This window comes from Neophocaena asiaeorientalis, unplaced genomic scaffold (assembly GCF_003031525.2).
Source record: "Neophocaena asiaeorientalis asiaeorientalis breed wild unplaced genomic scaffold, Neophocaena_asiaeorientalis_V1.1 scaffold280, whole genome shotgun sequence".
NCBI classification, from domain to species: domain Eukaryota; kingdom Metazoa; phylum Chordata; class Mammalia; order Artiodactyla; family Phocoenidae; genus Neophocaena; species Neophocaena asiaeorientalis.
This window is the reverse complement of record NW_020185321.1, coordinates 4,806,063-4,825,310: the sequence shown is the minus strand read 5'-3', so window position 1 is coordinate 4,825,310 and position 19,248 is coordinate 4,806,063. Positions and strand designations below refer to the sequence as shown.

At 47.7% G+C, this 19,248-nt stretch overlaps 1 protein-coding gene across 1 annotated transcript; it reads left to right on the top strand.

Moving 5' to 3' along the window:
* The first annotated feature begins 3,765 nt into the window (after positions 1 to 3,765).
* Positions 3,766 to 4,550, top strand: LOC112392291 (protein FAM187B-like). The gene has a single exon (XM_024733967.1). The coding sequence runs from the start codon at positions 3,766 to 3,768 to the stop codon at positions 4,477 to 4,479; it is 714 nt and encodes a 237-aa protein (XP_024589735.1). The 3' UTR covers positions 4,480 to 4,550.
* The last annotated feature ends 14,698 nt before the right edge of the window (positions 4,551 to 19,248 follow it).

Here is a 19,248-nt window from a genome sequence, read left to right as displayed (position 1 = left end):
TCTGGTGCTTTTCATTCCTGTATTACCTTGCTTCCATTTGGGATCACTTTCCTGCTGCCTGGAGAATTCTCCTTAGTATTACCTTCAGTGTGCTCTGCTGTGGTGAATTCTCTCAGCTTTCATCTGAAAGTATCTTTATTTTTTACCTCCATCTTTGAAGAATATTTTCATTGTGGTATATAGAATTCTATACGTAGAATTCCAGATGGCAGTCATTTTCTTTTAGTGTTTTGAAGATGTCATTCCATTGTCTTTCTAACTTTCATTATGTCTGTTTAAAAGTCAATGTAGAGTGTTATGACTGTTGCTTTGAAAGTAGTGTATCTTTTTCTCCTCTGGCCATTTTTTAAATTTCCTCTTTTGTTTTCTGCAGTGTTTTCCTATAAATTGCCTAGGTGTGGTATTTTTTTTGTCTTGTTTTGCTTTTGATATCTATTTATTTATCTATCCTGTGTGGAGTTTGAAGACCTTCTTGAATTTGTGCCTTGATGTCTTTCAGCAGTTTTGGAATATTTGCATTCAGTATCCCTTCAAATATTGCTTATGTTCCTGTCTCTCCTTTTCTTCTGAATCTCCATTTACATAAATGTTAGACTTTTTCACCATGTCCCATGTCTCTTACACTCTTTTGTGTATTTTCCTATTGTTTTCCTTAGCATGCTTCAGTATAGATATTCTCTATGAACCCATATTTCATTTCCTCTCTTCTATTGTGTCCAAAAGATTTTTACTCCACCTAGTGAATCCTTAATTTCACAAATTTTATTTTTTTTATTCTAGTGTTTCCATTTGATTCTTCTATATAGATTCAAAATCCTCATCTTGTCATCTCTTAGACATACTAATCTAAGCGTAGACTTTATCTTAAAGTCTACACTTGTTATTAGCAAGAGGGCAGTCTGATATAAGCTACTCAAATGTAGCAGTGAGCAGAAATCTCATGCATATTATTTAAAGAATAGCAGGGAATTTGGAGTCTCATGTGAAATGTCTTGGATTTTACATGTTGGTCACAGATTTAAATATTCTAAAAACACCTTAGGGAGGCCAATTAAAACATTTCCTCAGGCTGGCTCCAGCTAGTGTGACTTCTCACCTAGATAAAGTGAAAGTTGGAAGTGACCTTTCTCACAGTGTCCCCATAGCCCTGTTTACTTGTTTAGAAAAGATTTCCTGGGCTGAGGAGAGAGACAGAGAGGGAGAGAGATGGGGGGAAATAATAGGGGTATGAATGTTAATATGTCTCAGACAGAGGGTCTTTATAAAGTTCTAGGAAGCAGAAAAAAACTCTAGGTGGTTTTGTAGACCTGAGAGCAGAAGGGATGTGTGACCCACTCTTGGGGTGAGGGTGGCAGCAAGATAACATAAGCGTACAGCTTATGCCAAACATAGCCTGTAAAATCCCCACATGGGGTAGGGGCATGACCAAGAGAGCCCCCAGCCATTAGAAGCGAAGTAGAGGAAGGCAGGACATCTTAGCAAAGACCTAGATGAACCTCTGACCTCACCCACTCAGCACTCTCCCCCTTGTCCTTTCCTCCTTAGTCACTCTGGCCTCCATACTCTTTTTTTTTTTTTTTTAAATAGATCTATTATGTTTTTTATTTTTATTTTTTATTTATTTATTTATTTTATTTTTGGCTGTGTTGGGTCCTCGTTTCTGTGCGAGGGCTTTCTCTAGTTGTGGCAAGCAGGGGCCACTCTTCATCGCGGTGCACGGGCCTCTCGCTATCGCGGCCTCTCTTGTTGCGGAGCACAGGCTCCAGACACGCAGGCTCAGTAGTTGTGGCTCATGGGCCTAGTTGCTCCGTGGCATGTGGGATCCTCCCAGACCAGGGCTCGAACCTGTGTCCCCTGCATTAGCAGGCAGACTCTCAACCACTGCGCCACCAGGGAAGCCCTCCATACTCTTTACATATACTAATCAGGCAGCCATGTCAGGGTCCAGCCCTCTCCTGAAAATATCCTTCCTTCAAATACCCACATGGCTCTTTATCTCACCTCACTCAGGTGTTTGTGAAAGTTCCCCTCCTCAGAGAGTGCTCAGACAGGCCTGCTCATCCCCTCTAAAACAGTCCATCCCCACACACCAACATTTTACTTTCCATCCTCATTTCCCTGCTCTATTTTTCTCTTTAACAGTTATTACCGTTGATCCTCATTATTCAAGGATTCCACACTTGTGAATTCACCTACACACTAAAATTTTTTTGTAACCCCCAAGCCAATACCCTCAGTGCTCTCATAGTCATTTGCAGACATGCACAGAGTGGTGAGAAAATTGAGCCACCTAACAATGAGCATTCCCAGCTGAGGCCAAACAAGGTGACCCTCTGCCTTCTTGTTTTAGCTCCCATACTGTGTTAGCAAGTATCCTTTTCATGGTCTATTTAGTGCCATGTTTTTTGCATTTTTGTGCTATTGGTGATTTTGCTGTTTAAAATGGCTCCCAAGCATGGTGCTAAAATGTTCCTAAGTGCCTTATGAAGTAAATGCATGTGTTAGATTAGCTTTGTTCAGGCATGAGTTACAGGGCTGTTGGCTACAACTTCAATGTTAATGAATCAACAGTACATATTGTGTCTTTAAACAAAAACATACATAAAACAAGGTTATGTGTTGATCAGCTGACAAAAATACTGTGACCAAAGGCTTATAGGACCCTAACTTTGTATTTCTCCTAGGACCACTGTTTCATTATCTTGTAATTCAGCGACTTTATAGAACATACTTCCATGAATAATGAGAATCTACTGTATCTGACATTATGTTTATTATCTGTCTCTTCCACTAGAAGGTAAGCTCAAGGAGGGCAGTTGTCTAAACTGTTCACTGATTTGATTAGAATACCAAGCAGCACATAGTAGGCATTCAGTAAACATTTGTGAAATGAGTGAACAATGGCAGGTCAAGCCTGCACAATAATTATTTTTTAATATTTATTTATTTATTTGGTTGCACCGGGTCTTAGTTGAAGCAGGGGGGCTCCTTAGTTGCGGTTCGCCAGCTCCTTAGTTGCGGCCTGTGGGCTCCTTAGTTGCAGCATGCGGGCTCCTTAGTTGTGGCATGCATGTGGGATCTACTTCCCTGACCAGGGATCGAACCCGGGTCCCCTGCATTGGGAGCATGGAGTCTTATCCACTGTGCCACCAGGGAAGTCCCATAATTATTTTTAATTTGAGAACTGAGAAGAAGTTTAGGAAAGGGTTTGGGAAATGGGCAACTGAGAAAAATATTTGTTTGTTTAAAATGAATCGAGTCATGCAGATATCTGTGGGAGGACCAGCATGTGCAAAGGTCCTGAGGCAGGAGCTCTTTACTTGCCTGATGTGTTCAGGGGACTGCAGGGAGGCCAGTATGGCTGGAGCAGTTGGGTGGGGAAGGATAGGATGTCAGAAGGGAACCAGAGAGGATTTATTGACCTCTCCATCCCTAGTACTAAGAAGTGTGCTCAGAACATAGTAGGTGTTCAGAAAAAATGTGTTGAATGTTCACGTGACACTTTAACCCCAAAGTTGGGGGATGGTAGAGAAAACCCTGAATAGACAAATTAAGTGTCCTGCTGACCAAGCAGAGTGGAAGGCTTATCACAGAAATGAAATAAGATTGTTAACTTGTCACAGAACAAATGTGGGAATTGTGACCTCACATCCCATGGGGGTGGACTACAGTTCATCCTGCTGCCCAGGGCTGAGACTTGAGTTTCATGGATGACCTCACAAAGTCCAGGGTGGTGCCCAGCCCACTCCACAGTCCCAGTCCACCATGTTGACCACCCTGTGGCTGCTGCTCAGCTTTGCTGTCTCGGTGCTGAGGTCACACTTTTCCATCAGCTGTCCTAATCGGCATTGCCAACTGGCCCTACTCTCAAACAATGATATCTTCCTGCACTGCAATGCCTCTGGGGCACAGTGGCAATTCTTCTTCCTGTCAGTCAAGACCACCTGGACCAACAACCCCTTCAGTAACTCCAACGTGGAAACAATGCCCGATGGCAGCCTTCTCATTAGAAATCCATTGCCCTTGCAGACAGGCTTCTACAACTGCCAGGACAAGGATGGCAAGAAAGTGGTACAGTACGAAATTGACTTCCAGGATATTGAAACCATACATATCACACACAAAGGCCTGGGCCAAGAGCCCCTGCAGAATGAGACCCTGAGTCTGGGTGGCAAGGAGCTCATCTTCACCCACTGGGAGCCCTGGCAGGACTGTAACCGCTGTGGGGAGCCAGGTGAGCGCAAACGCCTGGGGTACTGCTACATCGAGGAGCCCCTGGAAACGCCCATGCCCTGCTGGCTCTATCTGGGAGATGTGAATCTGTGGTCCAGTCGCACGTGGCCTGAGATGCAGGTGGAAGCCTGCCACGTCCAGTGCACGTCCTCAAACGTGGACTACGTCACTTTTGACAACTTCAAGCTCAATGAGAAGTTGGGATCTGCGTGGCTCACCTGCCCCTTAGGATCCATCTACAAGTGATGGAAGTGAGTTCCAGCCCTGCCCTTGGCCCCTTGCCAGACTCTCCCCATCTGGGAGCCTTTGTGGGTTAATCTGTGCAGAGAGGGAGGGGTTCTACGTGGGTCAGCCCCACAGCCTCTCTCCACTGGCTTCTTTAGATATTCCTTTGGCAAGAACCTCCTGGTGCCCACTGAGTCACACACAGGTAGAACAAGGACAGCTAACACAGAGGGAGCGCTCAGCTGACTCCGTGTCCAGGCCTGTGCTGGGTGGTGCTATGGACACGGCAATCATCAGGCAGCTGCAGGCCTGGCCCTTAGGAAGCCCCCAGCCCAGGGGGGGAAACGGCCCAGGGTGGTCAGGGCTGGGATGGGAGAAGTCCAGGCAAATGATGGGGCTGTGCTGGGGGTAGCCCGGGAAGCTGTGAGACTCTGAGGTCTCAGACTCATCTGGGAAGGTCAGCAAGCCCGGGAGGAGAGGATGGTGCCCCAGGGATGCCCATCAAGACCTGTGCCCCGGCGCTCCCATTCATGTTCTTATCTTCCTGCCTGGAGCCCCTGGGAAATCTCCCCGCCCTCTCATTTTCCCCAGCCCACCTGCCCCTACCCCAGTAATAAGAACTGCAACCACCCACAGTGCTGCACTTTCCCCATGGGCTGGTTCCTGGGCAAATCTCTTAATAAACTCCAAGGAGGCCCATTGATAGATGGGGAAACTGCAGCTCAGAAGGGTGCAGTCCTTGCCTGGGGGAATCCGTGGTGGGAGGTGGCAGCGCAGACCCCACAGCTCACATACTTGGCCACGGGGACCCTCTTGCCCTCCTTCCCCGCTTGCCAGTGGCAGCCTCTTCCTTGCAAGCGGGGAGCCGGAGCAACCTCTTGGGGCCTCTGCAGCCACAGGTTCTGTGGAATCTGGCCTCACCGCCTCCATCTGGTTTTCTTTCCCTTGCTCATCCCAGCTGTCACTTCTATTCTTCTCTTTTTCTCTCTATATCTTTTCGTCTCCCTTTCTCCTTTCTTCCTCCTCCTCAAAGTATAAAAGTAACACCTGCTTCCTTAAAAAAGCCCGCAATTCAGAAATGCAGGAATGTGCATGTGACCGCTCCTCCCAACTGGACCGGGACACCTACTCTGTGTCTTTGCCAGATAAGGAGAACCCAAGTGCCCATCACAGGGAACTTAAGAAGAGAGGTCAGTGAGGCTTCAAGAATTGCCAGGTCTCTAGGGAGCCGAGGGGAGTAGAATTTCATGTGAGGTTTCTCTCTGGATTCAGCCAGGCCTGGGTTCCAGTCCTAGCCCTGGTACTTTCCTGCTTTGTGACTTTGAGCCTGTGGCTTCTCTCTGGGCCTCAGCTTCCCCATCTGTAGAAGAAGGGTTGTATTCGTTTCCTACGGCCGCCGTAACAAAGTACCACAAACCAGGTGGCTTAAACCAACAGAAATTTCTTCTCTTACGGTTCTGCAGCCTAGAAGTCTGATCAAAGTGTCCGCAGGGCCCTGTACCCTCTGAGATGCTAAGTAGGATCCTTCCTTGCCTCTTCCTAGTTTCTGGTGGTGGCCGGCAATACTTGGCCTGCTTTGACTTGTAACTGCATCACTCCAGCCTCTGCCTCTGTCACCACCTGGCGTTCTCCCCGTGTGTCTATGCCTCTGTGTCTCTTCTCCTTTTCTTATATGGATACAGATCATATTGGATTTAGGGCCCACCTGACTCCAGTGTGGCCTCATCTGAACTAATTACATCTGCAACAACCCTATTTCCAAATAAGGTCACCTTCTGAGGTTCTGGTTAGGACATGAATTTGGGGAGTACAGAGGTCTTCCTGGCCCTGGCCTCTTGGGGTCATTGTGATCTCTAAGGGGGCAAATGCCTGTAAAGACACTTACGACAGTGTCTGACATGGGGTTCCACGCTCTAATAGGTGTTACTATTGCTTTTATGGTCACTGGCCTTGTCAGTATTGTCTGTTGACAGTCTCCTCTTTTTCCCAGCCACAATGGGTGTGTTATATACCTGATTCACGTATTCACTTATCACATTTTTCCCTGAGCATTTACAAGCCAAGCACTGTTCTAGGTACTGGAGATGCAATGAAGAACAAAACTGAAAAAGATACCTGCTCGCAGAAACTAACACCATTGTAAAACAATTATACTCCAATAAAGACGTTAAAAAAAAAAAAAAGATACCTGCTCTCATGGAGCGATAAACCAATTACATGAATGAAACACAGTTATTATATTATATTATATTATATTTTTGGTAGAAAAAAATACTTTATTGTAATAATCATTTGTCACCATCATATAAGTATCTGTACTAAAAATATGTTAAGTATAAACTTCTTTATAATTGCCACAAGAAAATTATAAACCAATTTCACTTATGAACATTGTTGGAAAAACTCAATAAAATTTAGCAAATGAAATACAGCTCAAAAGAATGGCTGCTGGTGGTCTGGAGGGGTTGACAGCATCCTCAACTGACAACCAGCAAGGAAACGGAGACCTGTATCCTACAACCCTACAACCGCAAGGAACTAAATTCTGCCAGCAACCTGAACAAAGTTGGAAGGAAACACACAGTATTTTAGATGGTGATAAAGGAGGGGGAATGGGAGTGAGGGAGGTGAAAGTTTTAAATAAGGAGGTCAGGGAAAGTGTCTCTGAGAAGGTGCCATCAGCCAAGACTGAGAGAAGGTGAGAGAGCCCTGTGCGCTGAGGGAGTGCGTTTCAGGCTTGCTGGCCTGATGAAGTAGGCAGCTGTGTCAAGGAGACCCGCTTGGCAGGGAGCTGTGGGCAGCCTCCAGGAGATGCAAGTGTTCACCCTTTGAGGGTGACAGCCTCTATCACACAGTCGCAAGGGAATGAATTCTGCCGACAACTCGAATGGGTTTGGAAGCAGATTCTTCTCCAGTTGAGCCTCCGGATGAGAACACGGCCTGACCAACGCCTGGACTGCAGCCTCGTAAACCCTGGGTAGAGGACTCAGCCAAGCCACGTCTGGACTCCTGACCCGCAGAAACTAGGGGATCGTAAATGTGTGCTGTTTAAGCTACTAAATGTATGGCAATTTTTTATGCAGTGATAGGCAACTGATAACACACAGCCATACGCCCCAGTCCACCATGGAGTCCCCTGAAGCTACAACTGTCACACGGATGGCTCCTGGAGGCACCAGTGACTTCCTAACTCCCCTGAGAAGCATGCTCAGCCAGGTGGGGGGCAGGCTGATAGCCAGGCCGTCAGGACTCCCAGGAGAAATCCATATTCATCAAGGGTGGGAGTGGGAGGGTAGACGTCCAGCTTCCCCAGCCCTTGACGGTACAACTCAGAGGCACATTCCACACCTTCTCTAGGAGGGTCCCCATGATCCCAGTGTGCACAGCTACAACCGGCTCATTAGGGCACCTTTTATCAGCTTAACCCCTGCCCCGCCTCACTGTCTCTTACCTCTGCTTCCCAGGAAAATATTCTTCAAATATTTTTTCAGCCCCACATTCCCTCCCCTCTCCTGGGACTCCAAAGCCATGAATTTAGAGCTGCTGTTGTCTCACGGGTCCCTGAGACTTGGTTAATTTTCCTCCAATCTTTTCTGCTGTTCAGGTTGGAGAATGTTTACTGATCTGACTTCAAGTTCACAGACTTCTTCCTCTGTCATAGCCATTCTGCTGTTCAGTCCATCCAGCGAGCCTTTTACTTTGGTTCTTGTATATTTTAGTCCTAACATTTCCATCTGGTTGTTCTTTATAGGATCTTCTATCTCCTCATTGATATGTTCTATTTTCATATTGGCTTTGTAGGGAATCCTTAACTGAGACACCAACGTTGCTAACTCAGTGGCCCCCATGAGCCACGCAGGAAACATAAGTCAGGGAAGAGGCCTTGGGAGGCTGCTGCGATGTAGGGGTTCTTACCCCAGATTGACGGGCCTGGTACTTCTGAAAGTTCCATGTGATTCTAGAGATTGAGATGTTTGAGTGAAACTATCCAATTTATGAATGTTGGCTCAAAAATGTTTTCAAACACAGTGCCAGCCAAATGAGACATACCTGCAGGCTGAATTCAGCCCGTGGCTGTTAGTTCGTGAGGTCTTGCTTCAACCTTGATTGGGGTCAAGTGTATATCTCCATTTGTGATTATTCATTCAACAAATATTTGCTAGCTGGAGTAGCCAAGGACAGCTTCTCTGAAGAGATGACATTTCAGATGAGCCCAAATAACAAAAAACTGGGCAAGTGGGGATCTGGAGGAAGGGTGTATTAGTGTCCTATAGCTGCTGTAATGAATTACCACAGACTTAATGGCTTAAAACAGCACACATTTATAATCTTACAGTTCTGAAGGCCAGAAGTCCAAAATGGGTCTTATTTGGCTAAAATCAAGGTGTCAGCAACTGGATTCCTCCAGAGGCTTGAAGCGGAGAATCCTTTTGCTTAAAGCCAGCAACACTGTTATTTTCAGATGTCTCTCTCTCTCTCTCTCTCTCCCCCTCTCTCTCTGACTCTCCTGCTTCCCTCTCGGAAGGACCCTTGTGATTATATTGGGCCCACCCAAAAATCCAAATTAATCTCCCCATCTCGAGATCCTTACCTTAGTCACACCTGCAAAGTCCCTCCCACCATGTCAGGCAACACATTCACAGGTTCTGGGGATCAGGAGTGACCCTCTTTGGGGGGCCACTATTTAGCCTACCATAAGCAATGCCAGGCAGAGGTAGCATTTATAAGGGCTCTAGGTGGGTGTCTGCAGTGGATGGAGGACTACCAAGGAGGTAGCCAGGGGCCAGATTGTGTAGGGCCCTGTGAGCCAAGGTGAGGGCTTTGGACTTTATTTCAAGTGAGATGGGAGCCATGGGAGGCTTTTGAGCAGTGGAGGGACATGATCTGACATTCATTGAAAAAGGTAATTCTGACAAGGTAGAGCTCCTTGCAGGTGGGGGTGGGGGCAGCCCACAGCTTGGAGCAGGGAGTAGCAGCCACTCTCCATGTAGCCAACTGGACAATGAGAAGCTTTCATCACCTAGCAGGAGAAATGCCACCTCTTCCCCACACCTCCAAGTGCAGCATAAGACACAACATGCCCCATATTCCATCTTTAGCCATCTTCTTCTACCTTTTCCTTTCCATATTATAATTTTGAAAAGACAATTTTTAGAGCAGTTTTAGGTTCACAGCAAAACTGAGGGGAAAGTACAGAGATTTCCCATATACCCCTGCCCCACACATGCATGGTCTCCCCCATTATCAGCATCTTCCACCAGAGGGGTCCATCTGTTACAAATGATGAACCTACGTTGACACGTCATAATCACCCGAAATCCATAGTTTACACAATGGTTCGATGTTCTGGATTTTGGCCATTTTAATAGGCGTGTAGTGGTAGCTCTGTTTTTCACGGGAGGAAACCAAGGGCCAGAGAGGTGAATTCACTTGCCCACGGATACAAAGTTCGTGTATCAGTTACAGCTGCAAAACAAAACAGACCCCAGATCAGAGACTGAAAATAGTAAGCATTCGTTATTGCTTACAAGTCTACAAACTAACTGAGTAGTACTTCTTGCCTCAGATGGGATCAAAGTTCGTGCTTCTCTGATCATCAGTGGGCTGGGGTTGGCTCTGCTGATCTTGGCTGAGCTTTCTCACATGCTTGGGGGGTGGCTGTCTGTAGGCTGGACCAGGTGCCATTAGCTGGGGAAACTGGGCTGTCCTCCACGTGGTCTCTCATTCTCCAGCAGGCCAACCCAGGCTTGTCTACAAGGTGGTGGCAGGGGTCCAAGAAAGTGAATAGAAGCCACAGGGCCTCTTGAGGTCCAGGCTCAGAACCAGCACATGACCAGGGACTGGGACAGGGTGGCCTTGGCTTGCCATGTGACCTGAAGGTCAGGTTTGGGGGAGGCCCCTGGGCAAGATATCAGTTATCTACTGCTACGTAAGAAACCACCCAAAACTCAGTAGCTTAATACAACAATCATTTCTTTCTCTCTTCAGTCTGTAGGTTGGTAGTGTAGGCTGGGCCCAGCTGGGTACTGCTTCGGGTCTTGGCTGGACTCATTCACGCATCTGTGGTCAGCTCTGGGTGGGTAGATGGCTCTGCTTCGGGGGGGATAAATGGCATTTGGTTGGGGAACCTCCAGTCTCTTATCTTCCAGCAGGTTAGCCCGGACATGTTCATAAGGTCATGGCAAGAGTCCAAGAGAGCAAGCAGGAGCTGGAAGGCTTTTTGAAGCCTAACCTTAGAACTAGCGCAGCATTACTTTCACCATGTTCTATTGGCCAAAACAAGTTACAAGGTCAGCCCAGATTCAAGGGGTGGGAGAATAGACTACATCTCCTGAAGAGAAGAGCAACAAAGTCACATTGTAAGTATGTATATGTAAAGGAGTGAAGTATTACAACCGTGATGTAATCACGTTACCAAGGGCAGTAAGTAACACAGCTGGGATTCTAACCCAGGATGACTGCTTCCACATAGCCTTCTCTTCTCAAGGTGTCTCACTTCTGTCCTTTCTTTAGCTTCTCCACCTCCTCTAATATCTTCCCTGTTATTTGAGCCCTTCAATAGCTTTCTGTATTAGAACACATGTAACTGCAAGTAACAGAAATCCAAGCAAAGTGGTTTAAGCTAGGAAGGAACTTATTGGTTCTTGGAATAAGAAGTCTAGCAGGTAGGTCCTACTTCAGGCACAGTTAGATCCAGGTGCTCCAAAGACATACTCCAATATTGTCTTCCTTCATCTCCCTATTCCACCTTTTTCTGTGCTGCCTTAATCCTCAAGCAATGCTTCCCAAGAATAGATGAGGGCCACTCCAGAATCACATCACAGCAGCTTAGCAACCTCGATGGAAAGAGAGCAGACCTCCTGTAACAATAGCAACAGTGGAGCACTTGCTGTGTGCCAGGTGCTGTTCTAAGCACTTAGCAAGTATTAACTTATCGCTCCTCACTACACCCTATTAGGCATAATCATCATCCCCATTTTACTGATGAAGGAACTGAGGCACAGAGAGGTTAAGATCCATGTCTAAGGATACATAGGTAATAAGTGGTGGGGCTGGGAGCTGAACCCAACCAGGTTGGCTCCAGAGTTTTTGCTCTTAACTGCTTCCCTAGTCTGGTGGGAAAGTAGTAATAACAGCAAACGCTATTCACAGCAGATACTCTGACACTGTCTGGAACATCAGAATATAATAATAATAATAATAATATCCATGTAATCCTTCCGGCAACCGTATGGGGTAGGCACTGTTATTATTTCCATTTTACAGATGGGGGAATTGAGGCACTAAGAAGATAGAGAACCCTAAGGTCACATGTGGGGCAATTGAAACTTGAATCCAGAGAATAGGGTCCAGAATCTGTAACTGCTGGCTTTAGGGTCCCACTCCTGAGCCAGGGGTGAGGTCAGCCTCTGAGAACTTGATGTAGTGAGATGGAGGGAGGCCCCAGGACAGCCCAGCGCTCACCAGCTGGGTCTGCCCCTCCCTCCTCTCCCCTCTACCCGCCGCCTGGCACAGCCTTCCCAGAACCCACGTGTGAACAGACTGACCTAATGCAGGCTGGGCCAGAGGACTGAGTCCGGACAAACAGGCAGTGGCCAAGAGAGGCCATGTGAGGCAGTCCCGAGGCGGGCGTGGGGTGGGAGGGACAACACCTGGTGTCACGGGGCAGCTGGGGGTCGGAGCCCATGACTTTGACACCCGTTAGACCTCTGCAAAACAACCCTTGCCCACCGACTGCCCTGACATGGAGGCTGGCCAAGATGCCAAGTCATATTGAATGCATTTATGAGAAACTATTTATAGCCTTTTGATTTTGCCGACTGAGAACTGGGTAAGTGTAGTAACATCCCAGGAGCAGAATCCAGGTGAGGCCACCCGTCCCTTAACAAAGACAGCGAGGGCACTTCGCCACGCGGGCGCTCATATTCTCGTGACCACCTGTGGTCCTGGGGAAACCGAGCCTCTCTCATCCTTCATAGGTGGGACGTGGCAGGGCTGGGAATGGAATCTAGAAGGACTCAACCCACCCAAAAAACCGCCTTGGCTGCCTAGTCGGGACCCTGCCAACAAGTCCTCTGAGGACAAAACTCTTTCCTCAGTTGCCCCTGGGAATCTTTGAAACACTGTAGCACCTCACACTTGTTTCTTTCCTCACCCACCCATTCCTCCCCACACTCTCCCTTCCTCTTCGAGATTAAAATGCTTTCCTCTTTCTTCTTTATGTCCTTTTATCAAGGCAATCATCATAACACAGTAGGTAGCATTAGAGAGAGAGATCAGGTGTGCCCTCAGCCCTCCACAGACAGAAACTCACCGGCCTCAGCCGACTCTCTAATAAATGCTATTTGTAGACCCATTTCACAGATCAGGTGAGTAATCCACCCACATCAGCTAGAATGCCAAGTGGCTCCCCCAGGCTGCGTCTCCTGGTGCATTTAGGATTTGCCACCCTCCTGCCACTGACGCTCTCAGCACTTGCCCCAGACGATGATCCCGTCACTGTGGCTGATATTCAAGAGACGGCACCAGAAATGAATCAAGAAAGTGTCCAGCTTTTTTTTTTTTTTTGCGTTACACGGGCCTCTCACTGCTGTGACCTCTCCCATTGTGGAGCACAGGCTCCGGACGCGCAGGCTCAGCGGCCATGGCTCACGGGCCCAGCCGCTCCGCGGCATGTGGGAATCTTCCCGGACCGAGGCACGAACCCGTGTCCCCTGCATCGGCAGGCGGACTCTCAACCACTGCGCCACCAGTGAAGCCCAGGTGTCCAGCTTTGAATGAAGCTGACGTTTGGTTTATTCTTACTCTGCAGTGATCATTTGTGGCCCCCAGTGTGATGGCTCTTCAGGGGGGTGCGGGGAAGTGCTGCTCCGTGCCTCAGTTTCCCCCCCCATCCTTATTGTTGGAAGGATCAAATGCATTGATATGTGTATAGTGCTTAGAACAGTGCCTGGCCCAACACGCACTTCATCAGTGTTTGCTGTGGTAGCTGACGCCATTGTTATTCAACCCTGGCTTTGGAGAGCTTGGGCAGGACACCGGACGAAGCCCTGTGGGTTTGCCCACGTGGACTACTCCTGGCCACATGCTTCCAGGCTGGGCCTTCCCTGCTGTCAGGCTGTCCAGCCTCCAATGCGGACCTCCAAAACTCCATCATCAGCCCTCGTTTTGTCACCCCCTCTTCCCAGATACCATCAGTGGCGTGTGGACGCTCACACGAATGACAGGTGCAGACACTTGGGATCACATGAGCGGAGGCTGCCAGATTCTGAGAATCATAGCTTCCGGGCCTCATTTCCCGACGGCAGTGCCCTGTCCCCTCACCCTACCCCGCCCCCACCCCGGGGCTTCCCCCTCCACCGCTTCCTCCCTCCAGAGGCGAGCGAGCGAGCGGTAGTCACGGCTTCTGCTGTTCCTCCTCTGTCACAGTTTCCACGTCTCTTAACAAGATGTTTACGCCTCTGGCTTTTGATTCATCAGTGTTACCCACAAAGCCATTCTCTGTCGACTTCCTGCCCTGGAAGATGAGGATTAGTTTCCTACCACCCTCTTCTGATGTAATGATACCACTCAACCTCCCGGGGCTTCAGTTTCCACATCCGTAGATGAGAATAATAACTGTACCTCGTAAGTTTGCTTGAGGAGCAAATGAAGTCATTCACGTGACGTCCTTAGAACAGGGCCTTGGCTGTTGTCATAATCATCTTCGTCATTTTTGGTTTCTCTATTAGTTAGCTTTCTCTCAGTAACAAAGACCTCCGTTTCTTCTTACCTTTTCTCCCCCTTGACCTGGAATGTGGGCATGGCAGTCCTTAGCCGTTGAGGACAGCATCCGTGGGTGACACTGCAGCAGGACAAAAGGACCAACTGGGCTGTCACCAAGAAAGATCCAGAATTCGGCCTGATTTGAGCCGCCGTTACTTTAGGTATCTGCCACAGCAGTGGAACTAATTGCCTAGGCTTTTACATTTTCCCCAACATTTAATTATGAAAACTTTCAAAAACAGTTTGGAAAAGTTAAATGCATTTTACCATAACACGCATATACGCCTCATCTAGATTCTACAATTGTTAACATTTCTCCGTATTTGCCTTATCGTATACCTGTGTTTCCCTCTATTGATTCATCAATCCATATGGTTTCTTTGATGGATTTTTAAATGTTATAATGAAGTATTTGAAAGCAGACACCAGTACTCTTTTTTTTGGCCCACCATGCATGTGGGATCTTAGTTCCCCCACCAGAGATGGAACCTGTGCCCCCTGCAGTGGAACACTGAACCACCAGGGAAGTCCCCGGACGTCAGTACTCTTAACCCTTAAACACTTTAGCATTCATGTCACTAACTAGAGTTCAATGTTTACAGCTCAAAAATGAGGTAAAATTTGCACACAGTGAAATGCACACATTTTAAACATGTTTGCAGAGTTTTGACTAGTTCATATACTGTGCAGTACAAACCCCAATTAAGATAAAGAATGCTTCCATCATCCCATAAAGTTCCCTTTTAAAGTTTCCAGCCCCCAAAGCAATCATGGTTCTAATATTTCTATACATTTACCATTAAATTATCAAGGTGGATACATGTATGTTCTGGGAGTGATCTTAATTCAATTTTGTGGGTTAGTAGCTACAGCTGAAAAAAATTCACTGTTCCCTTCTACAGAATATGGGACCATAGTCAACACCATGATGCCAGCAGTGCCCGGGACTGGAGAGGATGAGGGTCTCTCAGTGTTGACAGCCAGGACCATTCTGCTGAAGGCGGTGGTCTGAGCGCTGAATGAGCTATACTGTTTAAGTTCCTGTGCCATCTCGTGTGCATCACTTATCCTGGATGTTCTGCATCAGATGTTATTGGCTGAAGTAAGGGAAGAAGAACTTCCAAGCACCTTAAAAATAAAAGCCTTTATTATTTGACAAAACAACTAGTTCCACCAAGGTAGGGAGGCTCTACAGAGGTCAGTGCCTCAGTTGAATGGTATCCTCATGGACTAAGATTCCCTGGCATGTTGGCAGTGTCATCCCTCAAGGTGGCAACATGGCTGCCACTGTTCCAGCCTTCATTTCCTAAAGATACAAAACATTACAACTTTACACTTCTTTTTGCTAAAATCCTACTCCACCCACTTTCCCCCCATATTTTCAGCATTTAACCTCTCTGGTTTTGCTCTTGGTAACAACCACTGGAATTCTTGACCTTGGCTTTGAGGCTGTTGGCTCTTCTAAGTGCCAGTGAAAAAAAATTACAGAAAGATAAGTGGAAAAGGGATCTTTCTTTGCAGCTTCAGAAAATCAGACACTCCTCAGCATCATTAAACCCCTCATACAAATATTCTTTGTAGGCCATAGGGGCTTCAGAGGTGATTAGAACATCCCATGAAAGAAAATTTTAACTTTCCAAAATCTGTAATTCTGATTTCTTGTCCTACTTAATAATTCATTGTCCTGGGAATAATACTTAAATTGGCATGTAGATTCTGAAAAAGAAATATTTATGAGCTTTTTCTTTGTTAAACCAGAAGAATGTTATTACCACCCACTCTTCTCTCACATGGGTGGAGGGGAAAACGAAACATAGACTCTCTTATGATTTTGCTTTAGACTAAGAGTCTAAAAGAATTGAATTCCAAGGCAATTAATGCCTCCTCACATCGCCCCACTTTCTGTGCGAGGCAGAAGAGGGAAGTTTCTTTCCCGTGCACTACTTTTTAAAGAAAAAAGTTTACCCCAGAAACCTCCCGTTACCCACTCCCCAACTGACTTCCCCTCACATTATCTTGGCCAATAGTGTGTCACAGCCCCTTTCAGAACTAATCACTAACAGAAAGCCTGGAGAGCTGTGACCGGCTTAGACCACTTTTTCTGAACACATGGACAGGGCTAATAAACAAGCAAATAAAATCAGGGTTCTCTCTACAAAGAAGAAGGATGGGACTGCCCTGGTGGCACAGTGGTTAAGAATCTGCCTGCCAACGCAGGGGACATGGGGTCGAGCACTGGTCCGGGAAGATCCCACATGCCACGGAGCAACTAAGCCCGTGCGTCACAACTACTGAAGCCTGCGTGCCTAGAGACTGTGCTCTGCAACAAGAGAAGCCACTGCAATGAGAAGCCCGCGCACCGCAACGAAGAGTAGCCCCCCGCTTGCTGCAACTACAGAAAGCCCGCGCGCAGCAACAAAGACTCAATGCAGCCAAAAATAAATAATTTTTTTAAAAAAAGAAGGAAGGACAATGGATTTGCCTATTAGTAATGAAGATTCCTAGTTCCTGCTGCTGGTTTCATGCTTGCTTCTAGAGTCACCCCACCTCTGGCCTGCCACTTTGTTTCTTCTTTTCTCTCTCAGGTTGAATGAACCTCAAACACTCAAGCCTCATAAAATAGGAGCTTCTAAAGAGGGAGTGGCTTAAGAGTGAAGGAAGCACCTGCCCACATCCCTCAAGGGGAAAGTACCTAAGCTAGACTGTCTGCATATCTTTGAGGCTTTATTATCAACCAGACTTTCTATTGCAGGTGACTGAAATCCAAACGAGATTAAGCACAAAGAGAACGTATTGATTCTTAGAATGGAGAACTCCAGGAGGAATTGGATTTCAGGTATGGCTGAATCCAGGTGCTCACACTCAGGACTGTGCCTCTCTCACCTCCGCTTTCTTCAATATTGATTTCATTTTCAAGTAGGTCCTTTCCTCCCCCAGCACCTGCAGCCTTACAGCCTACCAGATAAGTAACCATGGCAGAACAAAAACTCAGTTTTCTGAGCACTTCTGGCAAAAGTCCTGCAGCTGTCTCTCATTGGCTTCACTTGGATGATGTGCTCATTCCTGAAGCTGGGAAACAGTGATGGCCCCATCCAGATGACACAAAGAGAAGGAAAGGATGGTTCCCAAAAGAAAATGAGGAGGGGAAATTAATGCCCACGAGGCTAATATATCTCTTATGTAGAGAGAGCCAGCCCTTGGGGGTACCAACCCATCCTATTTTGTCATGAAGAGCAGTCAGGTTGCCAACAGGCCAATAAGGGGCTAAATTAGCTGGAGGTAGTCAGGGATGGCATGTTGGAAAAGGCGATGTTGGAAGCAGAACCCTGAGGGATAAAAGACAGTGTTCCAGGGGAATAGACCTAAAAGGGCAAAAGACCTGAGGCAAATCAACGTTTGGTGGATAAGTACATGAATTAATGGATGGATGGATGGATGGATGCCTACAGATGGGGACTATGTATGAAAGCACAGCTTCCTGCTCAGAAGGAACCCATGGGCCCTCATAGTAATGAGGGAGCTGGGGTTGGACCAGGATAGACCTTGAGGGGAAGTGGAGTGTGCAGATGTTGCTTGAGAGGAGGAGGCGAAGGGGTGTTTAGACACCCCAGGAGCCAAGAGGAGGGGTGGACAGTGGACCCTACCTTGGAGATGATGTCCCACATCCCTCTCTCCACTCCCGAGGCTCCTGGGGCTACCCTGAAACCCTCTCCCAGTGCAAAGCTTCCCCTCTCCTCCCTCTCTCCCTCTCCCACAGCATCCTCACTTCCTCTTTTTTGTTCCTCAAACAGACCAGGTTTGCTCCCACCTCCAGTCCTTTGTGCTTGCTGTCCCACTGCCTGGAACACCCTTCCCCAAGAGCTTTGGGAGGCTATCTCCTTCTTAGACCTCAGGTCTCAGCCAAGTGTGCCCTCCTAAGAGCCGCCCAACTGGACCACCCCAACTTTTCCGCCCCAGCAGCCCCTTCCCAATCACACCACCCTGCTTTACCTCTTTCCTTGGAAACTTTTGTGAGCCTGTCGCAGTCCCAGATGTCACGCCAGTGCCCAGCACGAACCCTGGTACAGAGTAGGTGCTCAAAGGGCTCAGGATCCAGCAGCTCAGAGCCCCTCAGTGCCAGGGACTAACAGCCCTGTGCTCCCTGCCTGTTCTTCCCAGTGTGCTAGTGCCTTCTCTGTACCTCAGTTTCCTCCTCTGTAAAATGGGCATAGCAATAGACACGACCTCTGACAACCTATCTAAGGTGCACAGAGCACATGCAGCCTGGCTCATAGTAGGTGCCCCATAAGGTCAGCCCCAGCAATATTATTATTACCAGCCCAGGCTTGTTGTGAAGTCTTTGGGAAGGAGTCGGGCACGCATTCCAGCCATGACTGGAGCTTCCTGGCCGTGTGACCCTGTTCAAGTGACCTCCTCACACTGGGACCATATCTTTTTTTTTTTCTTTTAAACTTTCGGCTGCACCACGCGACATACAGGATCTTAGTTCCCTCACCAGGGATGGAACCCGCACCCCCTGCAGTGGAAGCACGGAGTCCTAACTTCTGAACCACCAGAGAAGTCCCACTGGGACCATTTCTCTCATTGTAAAAGTGGAGCTCACTGCAGCATCACCACACTCCCCACCACACACACACACACACACACACACACACACACACACACACATGGCTGTGCAGGTTAATGAGCTCATGCAGATAAAAGTTAGTGCAGCGTTTCAGGCAGTAAATGGGAAGTGATGGATGATGTAATTTGTTCAGCCACCTATAATCTGGAGAAAGGTTTCTTGGCGGGACATGTGACTTCAGCAATGGCCTTCACCTCCAACCCTCCTCCCCTTTCAGCTTTCAAGGGCCAGCTAGGGGCTGTCCCCTGCATGTAGGGAGGATGGGGGCAGCAAGTATCAGCCCCTGCCCTGCCCATGCTGTCAGCAGGTGAGGACCGCTGAATTGAAAAGGCTCTCGCTCACCGCCAGGGGGAGTAGGGGTGAGGTGGGGGAGCGGAACAGGAAGTTCCATGGCCTCC